Below are 27102 nucleotides of genomic sequence, written 5' to 3' on the forward strand. Positions count from 1 at the left end.
TATTCTTCTATGTAATTGACTAAATCACTAGACAAAAAAATGCCATAAAAGATATAGTCTTAAGCAACATGATCTACCAATTTGACCTAATTGATACTTACAGAACAGTACACCAGCAGCTGAAGAACATATATATAATTTTCCAGTGCACATGTAATGTCAACTAAAGTAGACCATGTGGTAGGCCATAAAAGAAATCTTGGCCTCCTGGTGCTCACCACACCTATGTACAAAAAGAGGAGGCAGAGTAGACCCACCCTATATACACCTCAGCCTGGGCCCTTTGCCTGGTCTGTATTGTGAATGGGGGGACACGGAGAATGAATGAATGAATGAATGAATGAATGAATGAATTTCAGTAAATTTTTAAATATTGAAGTCTTATAAAATGTGTTCTCTGATTATAATGGGATTAAATTAGAAATCAGTAATAATAAGATATCCAGGTAATTGGCAGTTAAACAATTCTGCTACATAATCCAAGGATCAAACAAGAATTGACCAGGGAAATTTTTAAATACTTTGAATTGAATGGTGCTGAATATACAACATGCCAAAATCTGTGGGATACAGCTAAAGCATGCTTAGAGGGAAATTTATAACTTTAAATGTTTATGTTAAGAAAAAATAAAGCTTTAAAAATCAGTGATCTAAATTTCCATTTTAAGATATGGAAAAAAGAAGAGCAAAGCAAACCCAAAGTAAGTTAAAGGAAAGAAATAATAAAGAAAAATAAGCAAAAATTAATGAAATAGAAATTAGACAAACAATGGGAAAAACTAATAGAGCCAAATGTTGGTTCTTTGAAAGTTTTGATTAAAATTGACAAACCTCTAGAAAAATGAGAAAACAAGACTTCCGCCAAGATGGAGGCATAGGTGGAAACACTGTGCCTTCTCCCACAACGAAGTTTGAATACAACAAAGGTTTGGAGAAACAAAGACACAACCAAACGACAGAAAATTGAATTATACGGAAGTCCGACTACATCTAACCGTTCAACGGGGACGGTAAGAGGGGCGGAGCCAGCAGCGAGCAGGGTCAGGCAGGACAGGGCCCCCGACCCAGGCGCGCAGGCAGACGGGAACCAGTTGGGGTGCGGGGCAGACCGCGGGCGCATATTCATGCACAGTGAGACAGACCACGCAGGCCCCAGGGGGCGAGGGCTGACAGCGGTGGCACACTCGTGTGCAGTGGGACGAAACGCGTGGGCCCGGTGACGGCAGCAACTGCGGCACCGGTGAGGGCCCTGGCGGCAGGCGGCAGACGGGACACCAGAGTCCCTCTTTGACCCCGCCCCCACATACAGCGTTACAACCCAGCGACTTAGTTGCCCTGCAATACCGGTGAGAGCCATTGTCGCTCTTTGACCCCGCCCCCACCTACAACGTCACAACCCAGCGACTTCGTTGCCCTGTTCTAGTGAACACTTTAGGGCTCTGATCCTGCTATGGAACAGGCACAAACAACCCGAAAGATGGCACAAGAAAAACTCAAAGTCCCAGAGCCAATAACTCTAAGCGACCGAGAAATTGCCAGCCTCTCAGAAGCACAATTCAGGACACTATTTCTCAGGATGCTCACAGAACTGGTTGATTATAGTCACAAATTAGAGGAACAAAGTTACAAATTAGAGGAACATGTGAGGGCTGGACTGATTGAAATGAAGGGAGATGCACAGGAAACCAATAGTGATGGAAAGGAAACTGGGACTCAAATCAATGGAATGGACCAGAAGGAAGAACGAAACATCCCACCAGAAAGGAATGAAGAAATGAGAATTCAAAAAAATGAGGAGAGGCTTAGGAACCTCCAGGACATCTTTAAACGTTCCAACATCCGAATTATAGGGGTACCAGAAGGGGGAAAGAAACAGCCACGAGTGGAAAACGTATTTGAACAAATAATAAAGGAGAACTTCCCCAGTCTGGCAAAGGAAATAGACTTCCAGGAAATCCAGGAAGCTCAGAGAGTGCCAAAGAAGTTGGACCCAAGAAGGAACACACCAAGGCACATCATAATTACATTAGCCAAGACCAAAATGAAGGAGAGAATCCTAGAAGCAGCAAGGGATAAGGGGACAGTCACCTACAAAGGAGTACCCATCAGACTGTCAGCGGATTTCTCAAAAGAGACCTTACAGGCAAGAAGGGGCTGGAAAGAAGTATTCCAAGTCATGAAATCCAAAGACCTACAGCCAAGATTGCTTTATCCAGCAAAACTTTCATTTAGAATGGAAGGACAGATAAAGTGCTTCTCAGATAAGGTCAAGTTCAAGGAGTTCATCATCACCAAGCCCTTATTATATGAAATGCTAAAGGGACTTATATAAGAAAAAGAAGATGAAAAATATGAACAGTGAAAGGACAGCAAACACACAGTTATTAACAACCACACCTAAAACAAAAGCAAACCAAGAGGACAGCTAGATCAGGAGTGGAACCATAGAAATGAAGAACACATGGAGGGTTAGAAACAGGTGGGTGGGAGGGGGAGAAGAGGGGAGAAGGCACAGAAAATAGCATAGATGGTAGGCAGAAAATAGATAGGGGGGAGGGCGAGAATAGTGGGGGAAATATAGAATCCAAAGAACTTGAGACACGTGGTTATAAACTAAGGGGGGGAGAATGGTGGGGGAGGGAGGGTGTGGGTGGAGGGGATTGAAGGGGGGAATAGAACAACTGTAATGGTATAATCAATAAAATATATTTTAAAAAAAAGAAAAATGAGAAAACAAATTCTTGATATCAGAGAGTAAAAGGGGTTATCACCACAGATCTTGTAGACATTGAAAGGGTAATAAGACAACATGAACAATTTAATAGTACTAAATTCAACAACTTAGATGAAATGGACAAGTGCCTTAAAGGACATAATTGAAAATCCATTAGATGTTACTACTCTTGACTTTTGAATCTCTGATGTGGAGATCTTTCTGTGGTTATCAAATGGAATCCTTGTCTTCCTGCCTTCCTGTCTACAGTATGTCCTGGGTGGTGACGCCTTCAAAAACTGTCCTAGAGTTCTTCCTGCTCTTATTTACCTCAAAGCATGATTTTTCTATTTGTACTAACACTTTAAGTTCTATAAGAAAAGTCGAGCAATTTATTTACCCTTTAAGGATTTCTAAATCCTGTCATGATGGATTCCTTTTTCTTTCCCATCTCCCTGTTCCCCTTGTATCATAGTGAGGTGGGGACTAGGCAGGTGAGCCGGGGGAGAATCCCAAAAACTGACCTGAATTATTTGTTTTCTCTTAGTCAGCCTGGTTCTGGGACACCCGACAGTGCTGGCATAGTTACCCGTACCAGGTAGGATCTGAGTCCTTTCAAGATGGAGTCCTTATACGTGTGTGTGTGTGTGTGTGTGTGTGTAGAGTGGGGTGGGGCAGAGTGCCATAATAGAGCAGATGGCATATTTCTTTTCTTTGGTATTCTTACAGGTTTAGAGGTTGAGTTTCTTCGAGTAATATATTCAGGGTATCTATTTGTGGGGCCCCCATCACTGTGAAATTGAGTAATCTTTTTGTTCCAGTTCCCCTATATTTACCCTAATTGGGCTGGAAAGAAAAGCAGCTTACTGGCATTAATGAGCTGCTTTCTGGTTCATGTGTCCCTTTTGAGTCAAAGGTAACTTGGAGTTCCCTTAATCTACACTAGAAAAATGTCAGGGGGCTGCTAATAGGATGGAAGAAGGGAAGGTCTGAGTATGTTTAATCTCCACCAAAGCATTAATTACTTGATCATGCTGTAGTATGTAGAGATTAGATTAACTTTATCTAATCTCTAAAAGATGGGAGCTAAAGATATGTATGTGAAAGGGCAGAGGGAAGAGATTGAAGTCTCTATACCAACCCAAAGCCTGTGAGCTCTACTGCAGATCTTGTAAGATGATGGGGAGGAAAGATGTCTAATAATTTTGGGTATTGGTCCTCCAAGGGAGAGAAGGTTTTAGAGATAGAGTGGGACTAGCTGGTATTCTAACCACTTCTTTCTTTCTTGCAGCCTCTCACAAGTGGACTTTATTACTATTATATCATGGAATTGGCTTTTTATTGGTCTCTTATGTTTTCTCAGTTTACAGACATTAAAAGAAAGGTAAGGACACTGGCTCCCTCAGTTTCCTAACTTATAGCCTCCTTCCTGGCAGCTACCATTCCACCATTGTGATGGATTCTCTGTCCTGACTGGGACTACAAAAGAGGGAGAAAGTAGGTTTGATGGGAACATTAGCTCATTGTAATGTTCTCAGAAATGAGACTTGACTAAAGAAGAAGTATATTTGAGGCATTCAGGGCAGCCAGGATGAGAACAACTAACAAACTAAGCATACCCTTTTCTTTATTTTTCTCCAAGGTTCTTACATGTATAAAGCTCAAGAACCAGTCAGAACTTAGGGATAGCAAGTCATGATCCAGGACAAGGGCTGCATCCATAAAAGCTAAATCTGGCTTTTGCTTGACATTAAGGACCCTTGTTCTCTCTCTTCTTTCCCTTCTTGGTGACCCCACTTACTCAAAGAATTTTAGCTGGAAGAGGTTTTAGATTATTTGGTTTACCCTTTTCTTGCTATTGGAAATGAATTAAATTGTTGTTTTTAAGATTTTATTTATTTATTTCTAGAGAGGAAAAAGGAGAAAGAAAGAGAAGGAGAGAAACATCAATATGTGGTTGCCTCTCACTCACCCCTCACTAGGGACCTGGCCCGAAACCCAGGCATGTGCCCTGACTGGGAATCAAACTGGCTACCCTTTGGTTCACAGGCCAGCGCTCATTCCACTGTGCTACACCAGCCAGGGTTGAATTAAGTTTTTTATAAGCAGACATAATCTTCATATCTTATTATTGTCCACTTGATATAATGTAGTGTCATCAGCTCTAACCCTAATTCATCACTAACTTGTGGTTATTTTTGGTGAGGAAAACCAAAGTTAGCATTTTTGGGAATGGACACAGACTAATCTGGATTGTTAGTTGTTGTGTAACCTAAAAGCGTGCTACTCGATTCAGATGCCCTTCACTTTCCTATGGTCAGGAGATACAGGTCCCCTTATTAAAATTTTATTTTAATACATGATACAAATATAAAAGGTTTGTAACATATATGTAGGTTTGAAAGCATACTAAAATTTATACTTGTGAACCCATCCCCAACTCAAAAACTAGAATATACCATTGTATATATTTTGTTTCATCCCTATTTCTCTGACCCAAATTTACCTATTTCTCCTACCCTCTGTCCCTAACTGGACTGAGAGGTAGTTATTGGACTGAGTGCTATGTCTGATAACTTGGGTAGTTAGAAATTTCTCCAGGTCTAACTTTGGCATTGGAATCCAAGATGAAATGAGAGCTTTAAATATGCTTTGAGATATATTAACATAGATTATGGGTCAGTCATGATGTAGAGAGTTTGGGTCAAATGCTACGCACCTTCCTAATGGACAGTTTAAGCAAAATGGAACTTCTCAGGGTGGGATAAGATTGTCAGAGAACAATGTAGGGCACTGAGTTGGCCAGTGTTTCTGTGGTCTTACCTATACTGCCTCTTCTGTTTCCATTCCCTCCTAGGACTTCCTGATCATGTTTGTGCATCACTTGGCCACCATCGCACTTATCACCTTCTCGTACATCAACAACATGGTTCGGGTAGGGACATTGGTCATGTGTCTACATGATGCCTCAGACTTCTTGCTGGAGGTAACACCCAACCTCTCTTTCCTCATTATTCCCCCTCCTTCTCTCCTTTTCTTCCTGAGAACAGGCTTTCTCCTCAACTCAGCTCTTACCTTCCCCTCTCCAGGCAGCCAAGCTGGCCAATTATGCCAAGTATCAGCGTCTCTGTGACACCCTTTTTGTGATCTTCAGTGCTGTTTTTATGGTTACTCGTCTAGGAATCTATCCATCCTGGTAAGTGTTAGGGGCTGTGGAGCTGTGGTAGGTATGTAGCTAATGGTACCTTTTGTCAGCTTAGGAAGTAGACCACCAAGAACCTGATCGCCCTCCTTTTTCCTTGATCTAACTTGACCTTTACGGGCTCTCATAAGACCTCAGTTCCCTTGCATAATATTTCTAGTGAGGTGCGATCCAGACTCAGAGCATCCAACTCACTTGGTTCTGGTTTTCCTGGCTTATCTCTGAAGAACAGTTCTCATTTCATACCTGAGTAGTTCCTTTGCTCTCTTTTGTGTTGATTAAGAAATTCTCAGGCTCTTCTTGCTTGTTTTCCTGCTCTGCACCCTCTCCCCAACCTTGACCAACACATACGCACACACACACAAACTCTCACTTCTACACTACTTGATAGTACAAAGTCAGCAAGTCTGTGGGTTGGAGATCATGCTTAGTCTGAGTGAATCTGCTACCAACTTTTTTTTAATTGATTGATTCTTAGAAAGAGAGAGGAAGGGAGGGAGATAGATATCTTCCCTGTTCCTAAAAAATAAAACACTTCATAGACTCCCTTTCTTTATTCTTTCCTCACTGTGGGTGAATGTCCATGGAACTTGAACTGAGAGAAGGTGCAGGAAGCACAGGTTCTGCTTCCCAGGGAGCTCAGCTTCAACCTTACCTGCCTGGCTTTGACTCGAGAACCTGACCATTGGTCTCCTTCTAGGATTCTGAACACGACCCTCTTTGAGAGTTGGGAGATGATTGGACCCTATCCCTCCTGGTGGCTCTTCAATGGCCTTCTCCTGACTCTACAAGTTCTGCATGTCATCTGGTCCTACCTAATTGCGCGAATTGCTTTCAAAGCCTTGATCCGAGGAAAGGTCAGTATAAGAGATGGCTTCTTTCTTTGGGGCTGGGTAAAAAGACTGGTATTACTCAATAGGCCTTCTCTCTCAGTCTAGCCTGGTGAGCCCCATCTACACAAGCAGACCCAGCAAAAAGCCTAGGGATCAGAGTTTTCATCTTTTTTATAAGTTTGAGTATTTAGCCTGTTAGGACATGACTTAGATGTAAGAGGAAGGATCTTCCTTCTTGTCCCTAAGAAATGGCTGTTGTTAAATAATTAACAGGATTAAGTTTTAGAGGTGGCCTTAGCCATTTCCTACCCCTTACCTACTTCAGTGGATTTCATATTTTTGTTTTTTAGCTGGTCTTTTATCTTTTTTCTTCCTTTCTTTTTTTTAAGTTTTACTTATTTATTTTTTTGTGGTGGGGGGAGAAATTCAATGTGTGAGAGAAACATCGATTGGTTGCCCCTTGCACCCTCTCAACTGAGGACCTGTGCTGCATCCCACACATGTGCCCTGACTAGGAACCAAACCAGTGACCTTTCAGTTTGTGGGACGATGCCCAACCCACTGAGCCACACCAGTCTGGGCTAATTTTTTTTAATTTATTGATTTGAGAGAGACAAACATCAATTTGTTGTTCCACTTATTCATGAATTCATTGGGCGATTCTTGTATGTGTCCTGACCAGGGATCAAACATAAAACTTGGCATATCTGGATGGTACTATAACCAACTGAGCTTGGTTGTAGTAAGGGCCAGGGCAGGAGCCTTTTTTCAAACGAAATCACATGCAGAGCTCCAAGATAAAAACAAAGAGTAGAGATTGCCCACAGATTAGTATTGGTTCACAAGCCACCCCCAAATGACCACATTCTGATGTTCAAGATATGGTTTGTGTAAGGGACTAAGTACTGGCCTCACCCAGTTGTATGAGGTGAGCGTCCTAAGTGAGATGGGTATTTAGGGTTTCAAATACCCATTTTATGCTCAGAGCCCAAAAGCACAAAGAAGGGTGTCATTTCATGACAAAAGTCATTAAGTGAATCCAAGTTCTGAAGCAGTTAGGCTTTATTTAGCCCAGGGGCTGGCATTCAGCCTTCAGTAATACAGAGTCCCAAGGGAGAAGAGCTCTACTAGAGGACACACTGACTCCAGGACAAAGGGATGGAATGTTGTCTGGGCATATATGACCTCTATGTCTGTTCCTTACAGCTGCCATTGGGTACAGAACTTGCACAGTGTGCCTGCACATCTTGCTGTAGCTACTGGACATCTCTTCTCCCCCCTGCTTTTCTTTCCTGCCCAGGTGACTTATCCAGGAAGGATTAGACCCAGACTCTGTACTCTCCACTCTTTTCTCACCTCCTTCCTTTTTTCTATGCCTGGTGGGAGCTGGACAGTTTCATCTCTTGCATGTAAGTGCATCTGTGCTTCTAATACTCAGTGAAGCATGTCTGTCTGAATGTGTTTCTCTTCCTTCCTGCTTTCCTTTCTGTTTCCATGTTGTCTGAAAGCATGCCCCTCTCTCCTGACCTGTGGGGCCATTGTTGACTGGAGTCCAAGTTGCCAGATTTTCCTAAATGAAGGCAAGAATGGAGTCTACTCTATTTTTTCCTTTCTGTTTTCCTTCCCTCCTGCCCCACCCCCACCTTTTGAGGCTCCCTTTACCCCAGATCTAGACACACTGTCAGAAATTTCCTAAAGATCAGGCAATCAATTAGTTATTTGAGTTCAGAGATCAACAGCTTTGAATAGGACCTTAGAGCCAACCAAAGCAAGCACCCTACTTCTTAGAAACAATAATTATAGTTTTTGTTTTCTTCTCAACCTCCTTCTCTCATTTATTTTAAAAACAGCTCATTTATTTTTTTTATTTATTTTTTACTATCCTTCATTTCTGGAGATCAGACGTCTGGCATAGGTCTCGCTGGGTTTCTCTCTTTTACTTTTATGGTCCATTGTAGAAAATTTGAAGTACTTTGCCTGATATGCAGGATAATTTAGACTTGAAAATACTACTGTAATCCAAGTTCTTTTCTTTTTAAGATTTTATTTATTTTTAGAGAGAGGGGAAGGGAGGAAAAAGAGAGGGAGAGAAACATCAATGTGTGGCTGCCTCTCGTGCACCCCCTACTGGGGACTTGGCTGCAACCCAGGTATGTGCCCTGACTGGGAATCAAACCTATGATCCTTTAGTTTACAGGCCGGCGCTCAGTCCACTGACCACATTAGCCAGGGCTAATCCAAATTCTTCATTTGAAAATATAAACAAAAAAGCTGAAGTTAAGCAATAAAGATTCATAAATAGTAGCATGATTGGGACTAGGACTCTTTTTCTCGCTGACCACCAATCCACTTTTCACCATGTGGATCTCGGGAATGCCAAAGTTACACAAGAGAAGTGATCCTGCTCCTGGGAAAAGGGAGAAGATTGGAGAAATGTGTCATAGGATATTGGTAGTTGAGCCCAGAAAGAATAGAACTATCAAAAAAGGCCTAGTATGGAGGCCTTTGGAGACAGCAAAACTTAGGATAACCAATATGAATAATTGCAGTGGCCACAGCCACCAGAAGATAGACTCAATGATGACAGCCATACACATTATTTATGTTGACCTTTTCTGTTTTTTGAGATGGAGGGGGAGAAAGGATGTCTGGAGTGTCCCTCAAACCTAAATCAGGAATCAGCGAATGATTTCAGCTCTCGTAGACTGGTCCTGAAACATACACCCCTCAACCAAAATAGCTACTTATTCTATAGAGAACAAAAGCAGATATGAGAGAGAAGCCCAGGAAGCAGGCAAAGGCTACAACAATAGCCATGGTCCAGGTAATATTTTGAGTCAGGTACCACCAGAAAGTAGGCCGAATTGGGAATAGTGCCCACACATGGGCTCTGTGGGACTCGTCTCTCACATTTCCAGAAGTTCTGTCCTCACCTTTGGCCCAATCCCACCTAGGTGTCTAAGGATGATCGCAGTGATGTGGAGAGCAGCTCAGAGGAAGAAGAAATGACCTCCAACACAAAAAGCCCCTGTAGCAGCAGCTCTAGCAATGGTGCCAGTCGTGTGAATGGTCACACGGGAGGCAGCTACTGGGCAGAAGAGTAGAGTGGTTGGTATGAGGACTTCGGCACACATGGACTTGTAGGGCCACTGGCAGCCTACTCCTCTCGGGCCTCCCCACACCTACAGTCCTGTGACTAGGGGTCTACAGGGCACCGAGGAGAATCAGAGGAGCAAATATTTTCACTTTTTAAAAAACTCTGCCATTTTGTATTTAATAGCCTCCCAGATTCTTTCAATAATATTATTTGCTTGTGTGTGTTTGTGTGTGTGCATGTGCATTTGTGCATATGCATTAGTTTCATTGCCTGGGTTAGAGCACAATTCTGAACTGGGACCACTAGGCCTTGCCTAGTGCCCTTTGAACCCACCTCAATCCCAGATTGGGCAGCATCTTGAAATATGCTGGCTCTGGACTGTCCCCTCCCTTGTTGCCCATGACTCTTGAGGCTCTGGCCATCTGATGGAACAGCCAAGTTCAGCTACCAGTTTCTGCACTATTCTTCTTTCGGAGTTGGAATATTTCACATAAGTTGTGTAGAAACTGACAACCATGGATGAATGGCCAGGATTGCTGTGGTCCCTAGCTAGATCCCCTTCCTACCACCTGGTAGTGACAGGGACGGCTGCTGATACCCTGCTCTTTACTCAGTGGTACGCAGGGAGTAGGGGGTGGGAGAGGGTGAGCTGAGGGCTGGAGGAGGACAACAGCTACTGGGTCAGCTGTTAACGGTTTATACTATTGTTTACTCTTCTGTGATTAAAGTGCTTCAACCCTCTTCTGCTATCTCAAACTCTTTAGTGACTCTATCCCCAATTCCCCAAATCCATAAGCTAATGAGTTTTTTTCAGGTCTGATGCTAGAAGCCATTGGACACCAAATTTTTCCTTTCTGTGCATGCTGGGAAGAGAGTGCCTGCCTACATTTTAGGACTTTATGTTTTAAGAAAAAGCAAACGTGTAAGTGGGTGTAAGTGGTCACAAGAAAAAATGCTGAGCAAATAAAAGCATGTATATCACTAAACCAACAAAGACTTTGGTTGAAGAGCTAAGACACCATTAGTTAGACACCTGTGTTTCCTACTTTATTGAATACAGATGCTGCCATTAACATTTTAAGATTAGGATAAATGGGTCTCAGCAGTTGTTTTTAGTCCTGTTTTCTCTTTTAGCCCATGGAGAAAGTCTTCCTAATCCAGACTTTTCTTTAGTTGAGGTCTTGGCAAAATTACCAAGAGTAGTATACATGTCTCAGGATAGTTTTCTATTTGGTGAATATTCACATTATCAAAATATTTCCAGGTGCTCTGTATACTTTAAGACACCTCATTGTCAGGGAGATGGATGCAGATTGAAAGAAATAGGTATTGTTCTAAGAATCAGATACTCACTAGATGTTCACCGACAATATCAGGATATTGACCCTACTGATACTGACCCTACTGACCCTATCCTTACTGAGTGGCTAGATTTTTAAAAGACTTACTCTGAGGCATGGGAAAATTAAGTTCTGAAAAATCTTACATATTTAGTCAAAGCTGGTAAGACTAAAAGACTGAAAACTTAATTGCTTTATAAATTCAGTCTGGGTTAGTTGGCCCAGTTAATCTAACAAAACACGCAAACAAGTAGTATAATAATAGCTAAAACGTAACTTTGTATTATATATATGCCAGGCACTGTATAAAGCACTTTATATATGATAAAAATGAAGCAAAAAGATTAATTTACCTAAAGTGAAACAGCTAGTAAAGAGTCAAACCTGTGTCTCTATTTTTTTTAATAAAAGATTTATTTAAGCCCTGGCTGGTGTAGCTCAGTGGATTGAGCGCGGGCCTGCAAACCACATGATCGTGGTTCGATTCCCAGTCAGGGAACATGCCTGAGTTGCAGGCCAGTTCCCAGCAGGGGACTGACTCACCAGAGGCAACCATACATTGATATTTCTCTCCCTCTCTCCTTCCCTTCCCATCTAAAAATAAATAAATAAATTCTTTTAAAAAAGATTTTATTTATTTTTAGAGAGAGGAGAAGAGGGGAACGTAAGGGAGAAAAACATCAATGCGTGGTTGCCTCTCATCTTCCTCCTACTGGGGACCTGGCTCACAACCCAGGCATGTGCCCTGACTGGGAACTGAACCAGTGACCCTTTGGTTCGCAGACTGGCGCTCTATCCACTGAGCCACACTAGCCAGGGCTTAGTAGATTTTTAGAGAGAGAAAACATCAATTTGTTGTTCCATTTATTTATGTATTCATTGGTTGCTTCTTGTATGTGCCCTGACTGGAGATTGAACCTACAACCCCAGCGAATTGGGACAGTGCTCTAACCAACTAAGCTACCCAGACACACCCCAGTGTCTCTATTCTTAGCCACTATACTCTACCACTTCCCAAGACTTCATAATGAGGAATAATATATACTGAAGAAATATTTAGCTAGAGGCAAAGGCATAGACTGATCGAAGTTGGCCTTGGATGAGTGAATTAAGGTTAGGGTCAGTTACAGGAACAAGATCTTGTTCTGAGAAGGAACCATATACATATAGGAGGTAAGAGAGGGAGTCCTAGAGGTTTTGAATCCTAGAAGATAATAGTGTTATTAGGGCAGCAAGATGGTCACAAAGCTAGTTTTATTTTATTTTTTTAAATATCTTTTATTTATTTATTTTTTTAAGAGAGGGGGAAGGGAAGGAGAAAGAGAGGGAGAGCAACATCAGTGTGTGGTTGCCTCTCACATGGCCCCCACTGGGGACCTGGCCTGCAACCCAGGCATGTGCCCTGACTGGGAATCGAACTGCAACCCTTTGGGGAAAGTTTTCAATTAGCAATAATCGTGCCTTGGATAAACCTCATTGGCTACGATACTGCCACTGTGCAAAGCTGAACTGCAACCCTTTGGTTCACAGCCCACACTCAGTCCACTGAGCTATACCAGCCAGAGCATAAAGCTAGTTTTATAGATGGCCAGAGAAGTTTTCATGCCCAGTAGGAAGGACACTAATTAGTGGTCCGCAGGTTAGATGCAGACTCACATCATCCCTATCAGAGAACTAGGAATATTTGTAAGAGAAGCAAGGTATGGCCTCTCCTCTCTTAAATATAAGAGTTTTAACTTTATTACTTATAGAAAAAATAACTCATGTCTGTGTAAGTACTTTACTGCTTAAAAAATGATTTCACATACATGAAAAAGTGAACTTAAGAACACTTTTGTAGAGTGTTCTTAGGATTATCCCCATTCCAAAAATGAGTATTATGATTGTCTATTACTATGTAACCAACCACCCTAAAATAGTGACTTAAAAGAAAAATTTATTATTTCTCATGGTTTGGTTGGTGGACTGAGCTCAGCCGGAGATATTTAATGTAGCTGCAGTCAGATGACAACTGGGAATACAGTCATTTGAAGACTCAGCTGGACTCAGTGTCTAAGATGATTTACCAGCCCGGCTGGACATTAGTACTGGCCATTCCACAGGAATCCAGTGAGGACCATCAACTAAGATTCCTGTGCATGATCTCTGTGCCTTGGGCTTTGCACAGGTGGTTGTGTTCCAAGAGGTGGGAAGCAGAAGTTGCTGTCATTTAAGAGTCATCTAGAATTGGCACACATCAATTCCACTGAGTTATATTCAAGTAATCACAGGGAACACCTAAATTCAAGGGAGTGGTGAGACAGACTCTACTTCTTGATGATGTGACAGGGTAAATGCAGAAGAGCATGTGGAATGGGAGACACAGTTGCATCCACCGTTGAAAAATTCAATCTGCCACAATGAGGAAACTGAGTTTCAGGAGTTATTTTGAAAACAGAGTAGTGAACACAGTGCAACACACAGATGATGTACTATAGAATGATATACTTGAGACAAAATATTATTAAGCAATGTTACCTAATACATTGAATTTTTAAAAAACCAAACACTTAGGTTGCTTATCACGTATCATGAACTCTCACATTATCACAATCCTAAAAATAACAAGTTTAGTTAATGAGTGATAATATGCTGATTTTAAACCACGATCTTTAGACTTTAAATCCAGTGTCCATGTGGGGAGATATTTTCAGTTTAATAAAACATTAAGGGCCTATTTTATGATAGGCACTGTGGCAAAAGCTGGGGATGCAAAAATGAACAAGATCACAAGATCTGGTTTCTACTCTCAATGAGCTCATACCCCCATAAGGCGGGGGGGGAATCGATGCAATAAAAACTACCCTAAATTATTCTTGGCAATGTGGGAGAAAACGTGAAAGTGGCCCTGGGCCATTACAGATGAATAGAGTTTTGCCTGGAAAACAGGAATGGAAAGGTATTATGTTTAGAAAAGGCATGAGAATATAGTTCTGGCTTAATGCATACTAAAATAACCTGAGGCAAACACCTAGAAATGGTGGATAAAGTAGTTGTTGTTCTTTTTAAATGCATAGATGAGATTCCAAGAAAAGGTTAAAGCCACAAAGAAATAAATTGAAAGCTAGAACAAAAGGCACACAGCTGATGCAAAAACTGAAGGGATGTTGGGCATATAACTTAAGGACCTGGGTTTTAATGCTGACCACAAGAGACAAGGCTGGCCCCAGGCAGGAAGCTGGAACTGAGACCTCCAGTTAAGGCTGGTACCCTGAGACAGCAACAGCCTTAGTGAAAGGGAGGAAACTAAAAAATTCACCCAGTTGGCAAAAGAAGAAAATTTTGAATGCTTGGGTTTGTAGGGTCAGGAGACTCTTGAGAAATTTTCTCAAATTCTGGACCCACACTTCATGTGAATCAGAGAACCTAAATGTGTACTTCCTGTGTGGTCTGGGAAATACCTCAACCCACACCCCATCCCAGGTAAGAACTTGCATGAAAACTGGTCTCAGATGTGTTATCCATGGGGCTGCTCTGGAGAGACATACACAGGATGATGCAGACACCATGGGATACTTGTATCATCACCACTACCCCACCAAACAAGAGCTCCAAAAGATGCTCAGTCAAACCTTCCACACATACAACCAAATATTAGTATCTAGTATATAGATATCTAGAACACTGGTATCTAGAATATATCTAATTAAGGAAATAACAAAGACAACCCAATACCAAGAAAAAAGGGAAGGGAGTACGAGTATGAATAGGTAGTTCCTAGAAGATGAATATGCTAATGGTAATAAATCAATATAAACGTGCTCAAACCTAATGGAAATCAAGGACGTGAGTTAAAATCAATAGAAACCACTTTACCCCAACAGAATGTGGGCGTATTGCTGGTGAGGGTGAAAATGACGTAACTACTTTGGAAAAGCAATAACCAGTAAAGGTAAATCCTCCTTTAGAGAAACTAGCACGTGGGCCCAAGGGACCATACTAGGATACTCATTGCATTGCTATATAGGAGAGGGGAAAAGGTGGAAATGAAGCACTGATCTTTCACTAGAGGAATGGAATAAATTGATTTACTAATACAATTGGAATATACAGTGACCCTTGAACAACACAGGTGTGAATTGTGCAGGTCCACTTATATGCATATTTTTAAAAGATTTTAGTTTTAGGGGAAAGGGAGTAAAAGGGTTGATAGCAGAAAGCTGGGTTTTTTCATGGGAGAGGGCTTTCAGGTGAAAGGTTTAGGAGTAGAGGGACAAAGGTCAGGGCAGTATGCACACAGAGCATGGGAATGGACAGGTGTCCAAGGAGACAGATATATGGGGTGATCACCAAGAATGACATGAACTAGCAACCTCAAAACTCAAAACGAAATGGTGGCAACAATAATTCTCCTCATAGTTGGACTCTACCTCGAAAACACTTTTCTTTCACATCCTCTTCATAACTCTAGTAAGACCTGCAGGTAAATTTCCGTATACTGGCACAGTGAGAAGTCGACCTTATGCTAATACTATTAGAGCTTAAGGAGGTGAACTGCATTACCGCAGGCTATCTGACAACCCCTCCTTTTACAAACTGTTCCTCCTCCATTTGGTGTAACTTTGAGAGGGTTTTAAACAGGCCTCTGCATTCCTTGACAAAAAGATGCATGTGTGGCCAAGCCAGCTAGAGTAACCCATCACCTGGACACAAGGTTCCGGTCTTTAGTCTTTTCAGAGGGTTTATACAGCTGCTGGGAGTCTTTGAGATCATGAAAGGTGATATTACTACTTCTAAAACTGTATATCCCCTCCTTCATAGGTTCTGAGAACTCAAGATATAGAAAACTGGTAGTTATGGCCCCACCTCTGGGGCCCACACCCTATTTAAGTAAACAAACACACCAAGACACAGACAGACATGGCAAAATATTTAATGTCTGTAGATGTGCCTCCCCCTGCCCCCAATTCCTGTTATGATATGACAGTGTTGCCAAACTGGCAGTTCCAGAGAAAACATGGGCACTTATCCCCAGCACAGTTTGAAAACCATTAAGGCCCTAGTTCTCTTGACTTAGATATGGTGAGCTCTTTCCAGCAGGCCTCAGGTCCCTCTGGTCAAGAAACAGTCCCCCAGGGTTCTACAGGCCTCCTGAGGTCTTCTGTTCTTCTGCGGCCTGGCGCTGGGATGTGCGCCGCTGGAAATAGCGGTAGGCTCGGGCACTGCAGAGGTAGCCCCCATACACAGTGAGGAGCATCATGGAGGTAGAGAAGGTCTTGTAGCCAATGTCAGCCAGTTGCTTGGCAGTTGGCATGTTGTCCCCTACAAAAACAGACTGGATTTAGACACCAGGATAGCCCTCACGTTCCCAGCCCACTTCCCTGTTTATAGCAATTCCATTAACTTCTGCACCCTGCTTAGTCTATCTACTCTATTCTGAATGGCCCCTACATGTATGCACAGTCTTATAGTGGAAGACAACGTTTAGGAACTCTAAGATTCAAAAAGGCAAATAAAATCTGCATATGAGATACAGACACACAGCTGGAACCACAGGTATATCTGAATGACATCACAGCTAACACCCAGCCCTCCAAGTTTGTGGAAAGAAGTGACTGTTACAAACTGCCCAGAAATGTTAATTGGGAACATTAAGCACATAACAGTTTTTCTGGCTAGCAGGCAATTAATGGAGGTAGCCAGGGATTAAATATTAGCAGTAAATTATTCTCTGTAGGAGAATCAAATGTGAATCTTCTAGGCAATATCCAATTTATTTTCCCATAAAAACAATCTTATTCACGGTGGTTAGCCCTCAAGCATCTGTTTAAGCCCATATATACCTGAAACAGTGCCAATAGTACACTTATATTATTTCAATTGTACTTAACCTTCTACGGCATTAATTCTAAGTTCCAAAAACAACACCAAGTACCTATTCCAAGGGCTAAAATGAAACTTACTGAGTCCCCAGAAAATTTCTGACTCTCATTTGCATGAGATAAACATGCATTAAATTACTTCTAATTAAACTGTTCCTTGTATACTCTGAACTAGAAAACAAGAGAAAGTCTAGTAGGGCAATCTCTCATGCTAAACAAAACACTCCTCAATTTGGGGCTACCAATGTGTTCTTGGACTCCTCTCTGTTGAGGGAACCGAAATTGAAAGACTGACTGAAATTAGTGAGAATACGTTTCTTAAAAGTCGAGAATTGGAAGAAAAGCACCCAGTTGGCTTAGGGGGTCAGGAGTAGGGTGAGACACAAAAGTGCTTCTCCGAGTGAGTCCTATGGGTGAACATTCCCGTGGAGCCAGTCCCTGACAGTGAAGCAAAGCTGAGCTGTAGCTCCCTTGAATTATAATTCCAAATGACTTTAATAAGGTCAGAGGAAGAAAACCAAATGGCATGGGCTCAAGGTGAGAAAGGGTTGCGTTCACATTATGTGAGCTTTGAAAGGACCCCAAGCTGTGAGACAGTGAAGAAAAGGCACACACACGGAGCAGGATACTACGGGGCAAACAAGCTCCCAGCAAAGAATCTTGTAGACCTTCAACCTCCCCCTCACTTCTTTCCCTTCATACGCCCCATTACCCTGGCCAGAGGCTACCTGGCCCACTTCTTGGGGGAACAAAAAGAAGGCTGAAAGCATTCACTAGCCAGGAAACAGTTCGGCTAGAAGAGTAGCAGAAAGCATTCACTAGCCGGTAGAGTTCGGCTAGAAGAGTAACAGAAGATTTATTAACAGACATTATTTTGGTTTTTAGAACCTCACTTCCTTCTCTTGCCTAATCCAACCTAAGATTTCTATTTTCAAATTAACAAAAACAAAAAAATTTAGTGAACTTAACTGGATGAGGCATTAAGTAATAAGCAAATCTTTAGCCAAGGCCCCAGGCAGGCCCCTGAACTCTGACACTCCCCAAAGTCACTAGAGTCAGAGCGTGGAGGGCCCAGACGTCCGGGAGGTGTCAAGAGATTTGACAGAAACGTACAGGGACAAGCAGTTTGTTGGACTAGAAGCAGTGCAAATCGCGGCTTAGGCCCGCGGCGCAGGATACACCAGTGACTTCCAAGGACATGCAAGCCTGGAGCCTGGGGCATGGGAAAATGCGGTGGAGCAAAGGCCAGGCCAAACAGGTGCTCCGCAGCCCGCTCCAGCAGGCGGCGTACCTGGACGCTGCAGCTCCCTCCAGTCCAACCGAGGCCTCAGTGAGCGTCTCCCCAACACAGTCTGCGCAGCCCGACGTGGACCCGGCACCTGAGGCTTGTATCCAGAACAACCCGAGACGCTGAGGCGCTACTGGGGAGGAAAGTCACCCCTTCTCCCACCACCTCGGTTAAGCCTCTAGGATTCGGCTTCCAATTCCAGAGAGTGCACCACGCACCGGACGCAGGACAACTCCACCCACTGAAACGCGAGAAACGCCGCCACAGGTCCAGTGGGATGCCGTCCTAGAACTTCCGGCTTCCGGCTCCAATCCTTACTACACATCCGCAGACCGGTCTTTCTTTCCTGAGGCCCGCTGAATTCTGGGAGTTGTAGTCATTCTCCATTGAGAGAGGGTCTTAAGTGACTCAAACGGAACTTTTAGGCTACTCAGTCAGGATAGAAGAGACGACCTTTCTTGCCGACTCAATCAGCCAGCCAATCCCCAGTCTACGACGCGGTAACGACTCGTGTAGCTAGGTAGATTCTCTCGGGGTCCGCCCACTGAAAGTGGACCGTCCGCCCCCTAGAGCCCGGAGATGCCCTCCTCCCCGTGGCCGGGCTTCGGCCAAGCTCAGGTAAGAACCCGACCCGCACCGCGAGGTCTCAACCGCCGAGGCGGCGGCAAGTCTGGCCATGGCGTAGGCGCGAGCGATGTTTCCGTCCCGTGTGTGACCTCTCCACTCGCAGATGGCGTTATGAAGCCTCAAAGAAGCGTGGGGGAGGGGATAGGAGGGGTTGCCACTTTGGGGAGGACAGCTGCGTGGGCAGCACAACTAGGGGCACGGAATGTCTGGGATTATGAAGAGGGTTTTCCTCTTTCCTGTGTTGTGAATGAAAACATACATGCAGTGATACACCACAACTTGCGAACCCACGTGCACAGAAGTGCCCTTCCCCAACTCATTTGTGGTAAAACCACGCTTTATTGGGTAGACAAATAGGCCTGATTCCAAGGCCTTAGATCCAATTAACTGTGGAGTGAACAACTGAGGGAAGGAAGCTGGTTTCCTGCCCCGACATGGACCTCCGGTATTAAGTCAGTGCCCCTGACTGGGCCCAGCCAGATCTGGGACTACTGTGTACCTCGCTCCCGCTGCCTGATTCGGGCAGCTCCGCGCTTCATTGGAAAGTGAATTCTCAACAGCGGGAAGCTGAGAGGAGCCTGCCTCCCTGGTCACCAGGCCAGGAATAAGGGAGGGTTAACTAATGCTGGCCAGAGCCATAGTATGCCAGGTGCTGCCATTCAGGAAGCTGAGACCCTGTACTGGACCGGAAGGAGTGGCTTAGGCCCTCAGGGACTATTTATAGCCAGGAGCCTAGGCTGCTGACCTGTGATATTCTCCACGGCCACCCCATCCTGGAACTAAGCCAGGCGAAGCACACTCCTCTCCCTCCTCCCCTTTCTGTTCTTCCCTTACCCTAGGGCAGCAATTTTAAGCAATTTTCAGGTGGTGTGTGATGTGCTCTGTGATGTGCCTATGACAGGCACACTGCTGTGCCGCATGGATTTTTATAATATGCAATACCTGACTCTTTAGTCAGGGGCATTGTTTTCCCTTAAATTGTCAAAATTTTTTAAAAAGTGACAACAGCCAACACAACAGTGGCCATCCAGTGTGAACAGATCAAAATTATATCTGCTATCTTGTCAGCTCGGTAAAAAATAGTAATTTTTTGTGTTACAGAATTTTAGTAATTAGTTTATGTGTGCCATGAAATGAAAAAGGTTGAAAATCGCTGCCTTAGAGGGTAAGATGGTTCTAATTTTTTTTCCTCTTCCATAAGTTTCCTAGCTCTCAGGGTACTCAGATATACCTTGTTGAGAAGGCAGATGACAGAGGAGAGCTGGCCTTGGAATGTCAGGACCCACCGATATGAAGATATGCTCAGCCTTTGGGCCACTCTCTTGCCCCCTGGCTTCTAGATACAGGTACTTGTTAGCCGCCCTGGCTGCTCTGGAGGCAGCCGAGAAATAGGTACAGGGTTTGGGAGAAGGAAAGGGGTGGAACCAAGGATATACTGGGGAGATAGCAGGAGGAGGGACCCAGCTGAAACCTGCCCTGCCACTAGAGCTCCTGAGAAAGGAGTCAAGCCAGATCCAAAGGTCACAGGGAGCAGAGCGATCTGAGCCTGCTATGAAAAGGTGTAGCTCTGTCAGCAGATTAAGTTCCTGCTCTCCAAAGACAGTGCTGGTAGGGAGGGAGAGGGAAGGCTTGCAAAGGTCACACACAGTGGGGAGGAGCTGGCAAATAACTAGGAACTGGGAAGTCCAGGGGGAGAATGACAAGGCCCAGGGCCAGAGATGCCAGCGTGGCAGCTAACTCTGGTGCCAGGGCAGCCTGGGGGAGGGGAAAGGGAAGGACCAGAGGTTTCTGAGGACGCAGATGTTGCTAGGAGAAGCTAGAAGGGGGTTGAGATCTTCGTATTTTGTTAACAAACACTGAGATCCATTGATGCTGAGTGGGGCCTGGCATAGGTCAGACAGAGCAAAGGAGTCCCTGTGTCAGCTCAAAATCTCAAACCACTCCCTGACAGGCCTCGCCTTATCCCTCTTGTAGCTAAGATAGTTCTTTAGCCACTCAACTGGGCTTGGGGACAGGATTCCTGTTCTGTGTAATGCAGCAGTAGGTGGCCATTGCTTTACCTCCCTCTCCCTCCACCCTCTGCCCCACGTGCCCAAAAGTAGACAGTTTGGGGGCTTCCCATAGGGCAGGGAGAAAGCCCCACATTTGGAGAGGGACAGGCATCTCCATTCCTGGAAAGATGTGGCAAGAGGCTGAAGGTTGCTTGGTGGTTCAGGATTTCCAGACAGATCAATGGGCCCTACAGCCTCCTGTCCTCCAGGGAAAAGCAGAGAAGAGGCTTCTCTCTGGGGAGACCTAGAGGTCCTGGTGGCCAGGTACCCAAGCTTCTGCCTGTCTCCACCGAGGTAAAGAAGCTTCCTGGCCTGGGCCTCAGCCTTGCTCACACATGTTCTGGATGATTCTGCAGGCAGCGGATGAATTCACCCACTGGTTGGTTCTCATAGCATACCCTGTACACAGCCATGAACAGAGGGAACCTAGAATGAGGAAGGAGAGACCCAACTTAGACTCTTCTTAGGTCCCCTACCCACTACTGCCCATTCCTACACAACCCTCCACTCTCCTAGCCTCCCACCTTTGAGTTCAGGCAGACTCTGGCTCTGTTTCCAGTTGCTGAGAATTTGAACTTCCTAGCTCTGGGTTTTAGGATCAGGTCATTAACTGCCTTACTCCTTATCATATTGAACTTGCTGACATTCCCGGGAATTGTTTTATTCCAAGTGGACAAGCCACTTGACCTCTGTGAACCTCAGTATCATCAACTGTAAAATGGGGCCAATATAACAAAGTAGTGAAGTGATTGTGCATTCCATGAAGGTGCTCAATAAATGAGTTTCCTTCTTATCATCCTCTTGCCCAGGCTGCTTGCTTTATGAGGAGACTTTATCCTGACCAGCCATGAGCTAATCTTCTGAACCTAATTTCGTATTATCTTATTCCAGGATTCTTTCTCAGACCACCAGAGCTCTGCTCTGATCTGTCCATAACCCTATCTGTCTTCATGCTTCGTGTAAAGTAGCACCTTGAAGTAGAGACTGTCCTTACACCTCAGTACTCAGGACAGCCATCAGTGACAGAGGGTTGGCTTCTGGGGAGCGACTTAGACTGAGGGTGCTAGACAGAGAAGTGGGACAATCAGGTGAGCTTATTCTTGCTGCCTCAGAGCTCCAAACCCCACAGCAGAGGATGAGGAAAGGATTGAGGGAGGCTATGTAGACAGGTCGAAGCAATGTGCTATAAAGAACACCAGACTGCAAAGAGTTCAAAGACCATGAACTAGCTAGGGGACAGAGAGCATACCAGACTCTCCAATCTCTGGTCTGTGTGTCTGTTAACATAACATTTCCCTCTCTGCCCAATTCACAGATTGAGAAGGAAGATGAAAAAGGGGGAGAATACTTCTGGCTGTGGTTCCCAGTGGGGCTCCCAGTGGCAGACACTTACTTATCCACCAGGCCCTTGTGTTGGAGGATGCTGTGTAGCTCCCGGGCTGTCTGGGGCCCTTGCAGCTTTTGCCCATTCAGCATCTCTTTCTCCAGCTGCTCAATGGACTGTGAAGAAAACATGACGGGTGGATGGAAATGGGAGAGGAGGATTGTCATTGTGGATGGAAAAGTCTGGGGCTCAGATGAGAGGTGGGAGATCTTAGGAGTAAAGAAAGGCTGGAAATGTTCACACCAAGTTTAATGTCTGTGTTCAAGATATACCTCCAGCCCGGTTCCTCTACCTTGACACCTATAGGGTCTACCCTCCCTTCTCCATTCCCTCTGCAGCTCACCTTTCCTGTACGGGCAAAGGCCTCCGCCACCTTGCGGTTCCGCCCTCCGTAGCAGGTAGTAATGAGGTCAGCAACACCACAGCTCTCCAAGAAGGTGGCAGGGGACACAGGGCCCCTACAGAAGAGTTTGGCGAAGGCGATCATCTCCATGAGCCCCAGCCGGATCACCGCTGCCTTGGTGTTGTCGCCAAAGCCCAGCCCATCGCAGAAGCCAGCCCCCACGGCCACTACATTCTTTGGGGAATGGAGGACACAGATGATAAAGGATCTCCTCCTGCAAGCCCCACTTGGAGCCCTCACCACCTGCCTCATGTTGCTTCCATCAGCCACTATAAGTCCACTGAAATTAAGGGAAGTACAGTGGGTGTCTCCTCAACTATTTCCTTCTCTTGATTTTCCCCTTTGCTATACTCCCTCCTTTTAGCATGGGCTTACGCTTACTGGCTCCCCAAATTGGCTCCATACTCCATCCTTGAGGACATTTACTGAAAACTAGTCTTCTCTCCAGCTGGCCCTCTCATCCATGACTGTCCCTGATAACCACAGCTCTGTCTAGGATACACTGGTCTAGCCATCGGTCTCTCTGGGTGTCATGGACATCTTGTCTCCCATTAGCCTGGGTGCTCTCCCAGGGCATCTCCTCTTCCTTCTGGGCCACCCTCTGGAGCCAGGGGTAGGGACGTCCTGCAAGAAGCTATAGGAGAAAGGAAGAAGCAGGTCCCGAGTCTAATGGTGAATAAATTAGCAGGCCTAAATGACCTTGGCTTTGCTTCTGCAGTTCTTCCTATGTGTATGGGATTTGGTGGGGAATAGGAGCAACTGCCTGTGAGTGACAGCCTGGAGTACCAGTAACCTGGTAGAGCTCAGCCAGGCCCTCTTTCAGGACCTTCTCTCCACCCCTTAGCTGCCCCTACACCCCTCTCACCTTTAAGGCCCCACAGATCTCTACTGTGTCCACCTCTTGCACCACTGTGATGCGGAAATTGGGTGTCTGCATCAGTTCTTTCAGAAGTTGTCCCTGGGCCTGGTCCTTGCAGCCTAAAGTAGAGAGGAGCAAAGCTTTAGGGGGTATCCTTGACTCTTTTTTCACATATTCCCTAAGCAGGACCTGCAACCCTTCCCCTGGGGGTGTTCCAATTCTCCTTCACCTCTGATGCTTGGGTCTTCTTCCTTTGCCTGCCTAATGGGGAGAAGACGGCTAAGTAGAGTCAGGGAAGGGAGAGTATGAGAAGGGGATGTAACTGGAGCTGCATTATGTGTGTGGGTGGAGGTGGGGCTCTCACCAATGGTTGTCTCACAAAACTTCTCATCAGCCACCTCGCTGGCAATGTTGGCCCCCATCAGCACGCTCATGGAGATGCCAAGTCTCTCCCCAATCACTTCAGAGATGAGCTTCAGCCCACTGGGGCCTTCATCTACACCCTGGGCACAGGAGGAAGCTCAGACCAGGTGCCCTTAATGCCCAACTGAGAGAGTCCCACCCAGAAATCCTGCCTTTTCCAAATCTGCTCTTCATCAAAGTCTCTCCCCAAAGGTCCTGCCCCATTCCAACCTAGCCAAAGCTGTTGTAAGGAGGGCAGTTGGCATATGAAAGTGAATCCATCTGAAAACTGTCCTCTCACATACCCTCAAATCAACCCTCCTCTCCAAGTCAATGTCTCTCCTCCACATTCCTAAACAACCCACTCCAGAGTTCCCCAAACCAGCTTCCATCCCAGCCACTGCTACAAACCAACTTCTCTTTCACATTCCTCAAAGCAGCCCGCTCCTCACATCCCCCCTGGGCATCTGCTGTATGCCTCTTAAAGTCCCCAAGACATCTGCCTCCAAACCAGTCTCTTGTTTACTCCTCAACTAATCTCCTCTTTCCAGAAAACTCAACCTACTTCTGCCACTTTCTGTTCTCCCCACCTCACCCACTCTGCATCCCGCAATGGTTAGCTATACTCCCACTCATGTGGCATCTCTGGCACCTTAATAAGAGATATCCCAATGGCGTTTGCCTTCAGGTGGCCCTTGAGCTGATCACAGATCTTGCCGATGAACTGATGCGGCACCACAAAGATCAAGATGTCAGCATCCACTGCAGCCTGGACCACATCTGGGACAGCCACCTGTGGGGTGATCAGTGCTCATAGGCCCAATTGACTTCTAACCTCTATGAAGCCCCATTCAGATCTAAAAGCCAAAGAGTGAGGCTTGTTTGTGGGGGGAAAGGAAGGCCAGTTTGGGCATTGAATCTGGAAGTGCTGAACTTGGAGGAATAAGACACTATTCCTTTCCCCTAGCCTTCATTCCGTCTCAGCTTCAGCTTCCATGGGCTCTTGACTCTCGGAAACCTCCTCCCAGTACCCTCCTAGCCTTTGGCTGTGGGACAGTTAGAGGCCAAAGGAAGCCTGAGTTTGGCAGGAGAAGGAAGCCAAGTAATTTCATCACCCTGCTCTTTAGGGCCCCTAACTAGGAAGGAAGAGAACCAGTCTTCCTGCTGTTTTCCCTGCTATGGGGAGTGAGCCACATAGATTTGACCACGGATTATAAATCCAAGGGGCAACGTCCAAGTCTGCTAATAACCCAGTGAATAAGTAACAAGATTACAGCCTGAGGCAGGCACAACCAGAACCCCAGGTCTGGGAGTTGGAGAACCTGTCTTTTACCACAGAAACCAACTTCCTTGTCTTCTCTTAAAAGCCTGGGAGCCCATAAATTGGTGGTGGGGGGAGCACATTCAGGTTCTTCTCAGTTCCAGAAAGTCCCCAGGGGAACAGTTTGGGGGCTGTGCATAGAAGCGCCCTGTGCCTACAGCAGCCCTCCTAAGACACTTCCCAGGTCCAAGTGGCACCTGAAATGGCCCTCCACCTCAGCAGGAGGTGCCCCTCCACTTCCCTCTCCCTTCCTTGCAGGGTGCCGGCTCACCACATTGGGGGGAAGCTTGTGCCCCTGCAGGTATTTGACATTTTCGTGCTGTGTGTTGATGATCTCTGTCAGCTTTCTGCCCCCGATGTCTTCCTCAAACACCCACATGGTCACCCGTGGGTCAAAGTGTGCCAGCTGGGCTGCATTGCCACCCACAATCTTGGCGATGGCTGAGCCCCTGGCGGGAGGAGGAGCACAGAAAGTGGAGGAGTGGGGGTGTGAGAGAGGAACGGTGGCAGAGGAAGGGGCACTGTTCCACCTTAGGGTATCACAGCAGCCCACCAGAGTATTTACTAGCCACCTTCCTTGTCACCCCCACTCCAAATCCAAGCAGCTTTTGAAGCAGGGAGTGCTCTGGAGGCTCCCTTCCTGTGATGAACAGACGCAAGGACAGGCTAGGGACAGGCCAGGGCCAGGAGAGGTTTGGGCACCATCTGTCCAGTGGGGACAGGCACAGAAGATAACACCAGGAGCAGAAGAGGAACCAGAGGGTATTTCCAACCCACTGCCTGCCTCCTGCCCACCTAGGCCCCATGTTCTTGGGGGATCCCCCTTCCCCCCATACTCCTTGACAGAGCCACTTACCAGTTGCCGGAGCCTACAATGCAGACTTTCTTGCCGGCCATGGTGCTGCTTTTCTGCCTGAGCCAGCTGGTTCCACACTCCCCAGCTCCTCTGCCCGCTAGGAGCATATAACTCCACCACACGTGGGTGCGGCCAAGCCCCGCCCTCCAGGGGTGGGTGGGGAGGCGGGCGCCCAGGGAGACAGTCTGGCAGAGCCAGGGAAAATGGAGAAAAGAATAGAAACAGGTGGGGAACAGGAATGAGGCACAGACCAGGCCCCACCTTTCCTGAGGTTTGCCAGCTGACAGTGACAGCAGGCTTCTTCCCTTGGCCCCGGCCCAGCCCCTCTATCCCCCTGCAACGGTCTCATCTTGAGGTCTGCCAAGAAATAGTCTAGACTGGCCCCCCTCACTCCTTTCTGCTTCCCAGCACTGGAATTGTGCGCAGCTCTAGTAGCAGATACAGGAATGCTTTTTTTCCCAAGGTATATGCCTTGCATATCTTCCCAGGACCCCAAAAACTACTTTGCGGTTTTGTCCCCTAGCAGTGACAGAGACCACATATCACTGGCCCCACACTAGCTGCACTGCAGGGCTGTAGCTGAGTGGGGTGGGTGGGTGTGGGCCTATTTCTAAAGCTAAGACCACATATGAGATAAAGGCCTGCTTTGGGGACGACTCCACACAAGGACAAGGAGACACCCCAGGAGCCCTGACAGAGGTCATCTCAGTTACCTAGTCTTCTCAGGGATTCACCAGTGGGCCTCTCCTCACCTCAAAGTATGCCCCCCACCTGAATGTCTTCCAGGAAGGGAAGGCGGGAAAAGTCAGAGTTACAGGCTCTGGTGCCCACAATTCTCCTTTGGCAGACTCTGGGCTTGAGGAAG

At 45.7% G+C, this 27102-nt stretch overlaps 3 protein-coding genes, 1 long non-coding RNA gene and 2 pseudogenes across 6 annotated transcripts in view; 3 read left to right on the forward strand and 3 right to left on the reverse strand.

Moving 5' to 3' along the window:
- The window catches only part of CERS5 (ceramide synthase 5), a 29311-nt gene extending 18725 nt beyond the window's left edge, over window positions 1-10586 (forward strand). Inside the window, exons 5-11 of one of the 2 annotated variants that reach the window (XM_037030945.1) lie at window positions 3261-3311; window positions 4005-4097; window positions 5571-5699; window positions 5803-5909; window positions 6616-6772; window positions 8049-8157; window positions 9703-9792. In XM_037030945.1, coding sequence (XP_036886840.1) covers window positions 3261-3311; window positions 4005-4097; window positions 5571-5699; window positions 5803-5909; window positions 6616-6772; window positions 8049-8157; window positions 9703-9710 — 654 coding nt within the window. In that variant the 3' untranslated portion in view covers window positions 9711-9792. Of the gene's footprint in view, window positions 1-3260; window positions 3312-4004; window positions 4098-5570; window positions 5700-5802; window positions 5910-6615; window positions 6773-8048; window positions 8158-9702 lie in introns of both variants that reach the window. The other variant, XM_037030944.1, reaches the window with a different exon arrangement.
- LOC118976534 (uncharacterized) lies at window positions 202-317 on the forward strand (annotated as a pseudogene).
- A 2022-nt stretch (window positions 10587-12608) lies between the features above and the next one.
- Window positions 12609-12691, reverse strand: LOC118976516 (uncharacterized; annotated as a pseudogene).
- Window positions 12692-16081: 3390 nt separating this feature from the next.
- On the reverse strand, window positions 16082-18653 carry COX14 (cytochrome c oxidase assembly factor COX14). Of its 2 annotated transcripts, none has more exons than XM_037030884.1 (2): window positions 18553-18653; window positions 16082-16486 (listed from the first exon to the last, which is right to left on the reverse strand). In XM_037030884.1, exon 2 carries the CDS (start codon window positions 16476-16478, stop codon window positions 16305-16307), a length of 174 nt encoding a protein of 57 aa, XP_036886779.1. In that variant the 5' UTR covers window positions 16479-16486; window positions 18553-18653; the 3' UTR covers window positions 16082-16304. The 2 variants fall into 2 exon arrangements, with proteins under 2 accessions (XP_036886779.1, XP_036886778.1); XM_037030883.1 differs by lacking the exon at window positions 18553-18653 and adding an exon at window positions 18338-18546.
- Window positions 18654-18764: 111 nt separating this feature from the next.
- LOC118976406 (uncharacterized) lies at window positions 18765-22984 on the forward strand. Its single transcript, XR_005064268.1, has 2 exons — window positions 18765-18952; window positions 21904-22984. It is a non-coding gene; the product is annotated as an uncharacterized LOC118976406 (long non-coding RNA).
- Window positions 20124-26508, reverse strand: GPD1 (glycerol-3-phosphate dehydrogenase 1). Its single transcript, XM_037030882.1, has 8 exons — window positions 26238-26508; window positions 25653-25830; window positions 24713-24853; window positions 24023-24161; window positions 23665-23777; window positions 22740-22973; window positions 22406-22512; window positions 20124-21438 (listed from the first exon to the last, which is right to left on the reverse strand). The coding sequence occupies exons 1-8, from the start codon at window positions 26342-26344 to the stop codon at window positions 21342-21344; spliced, it is 1116 nt and encodes a 371-aa protein (XP_036886777.1). The 5' UTR covers window positions 26345-26508; the 3' UTR covers window positions 20124-21341.
- Between the last annotated feature and the right edge of the window lie 594 nt (window positions 26509-27102).

This window comes from Sturnira hondurensis, unplaced genomic scaffold, assembly GCF_014824575.4.
Source record: "Sturnira hondurensis isolate 20B ecotype Veracruz unplaced genomic scaffold, ASM1482457v3 Scaffold0020903, whole genome shotgun sequence".
In the NCBI taxonomy this organism is placed as follows: Eukaryota; Metazoa; Chordata; class Mammalia; order Chiroptera; family Phyllostomidae; genus Sturnira; species Sturnira hondurensis.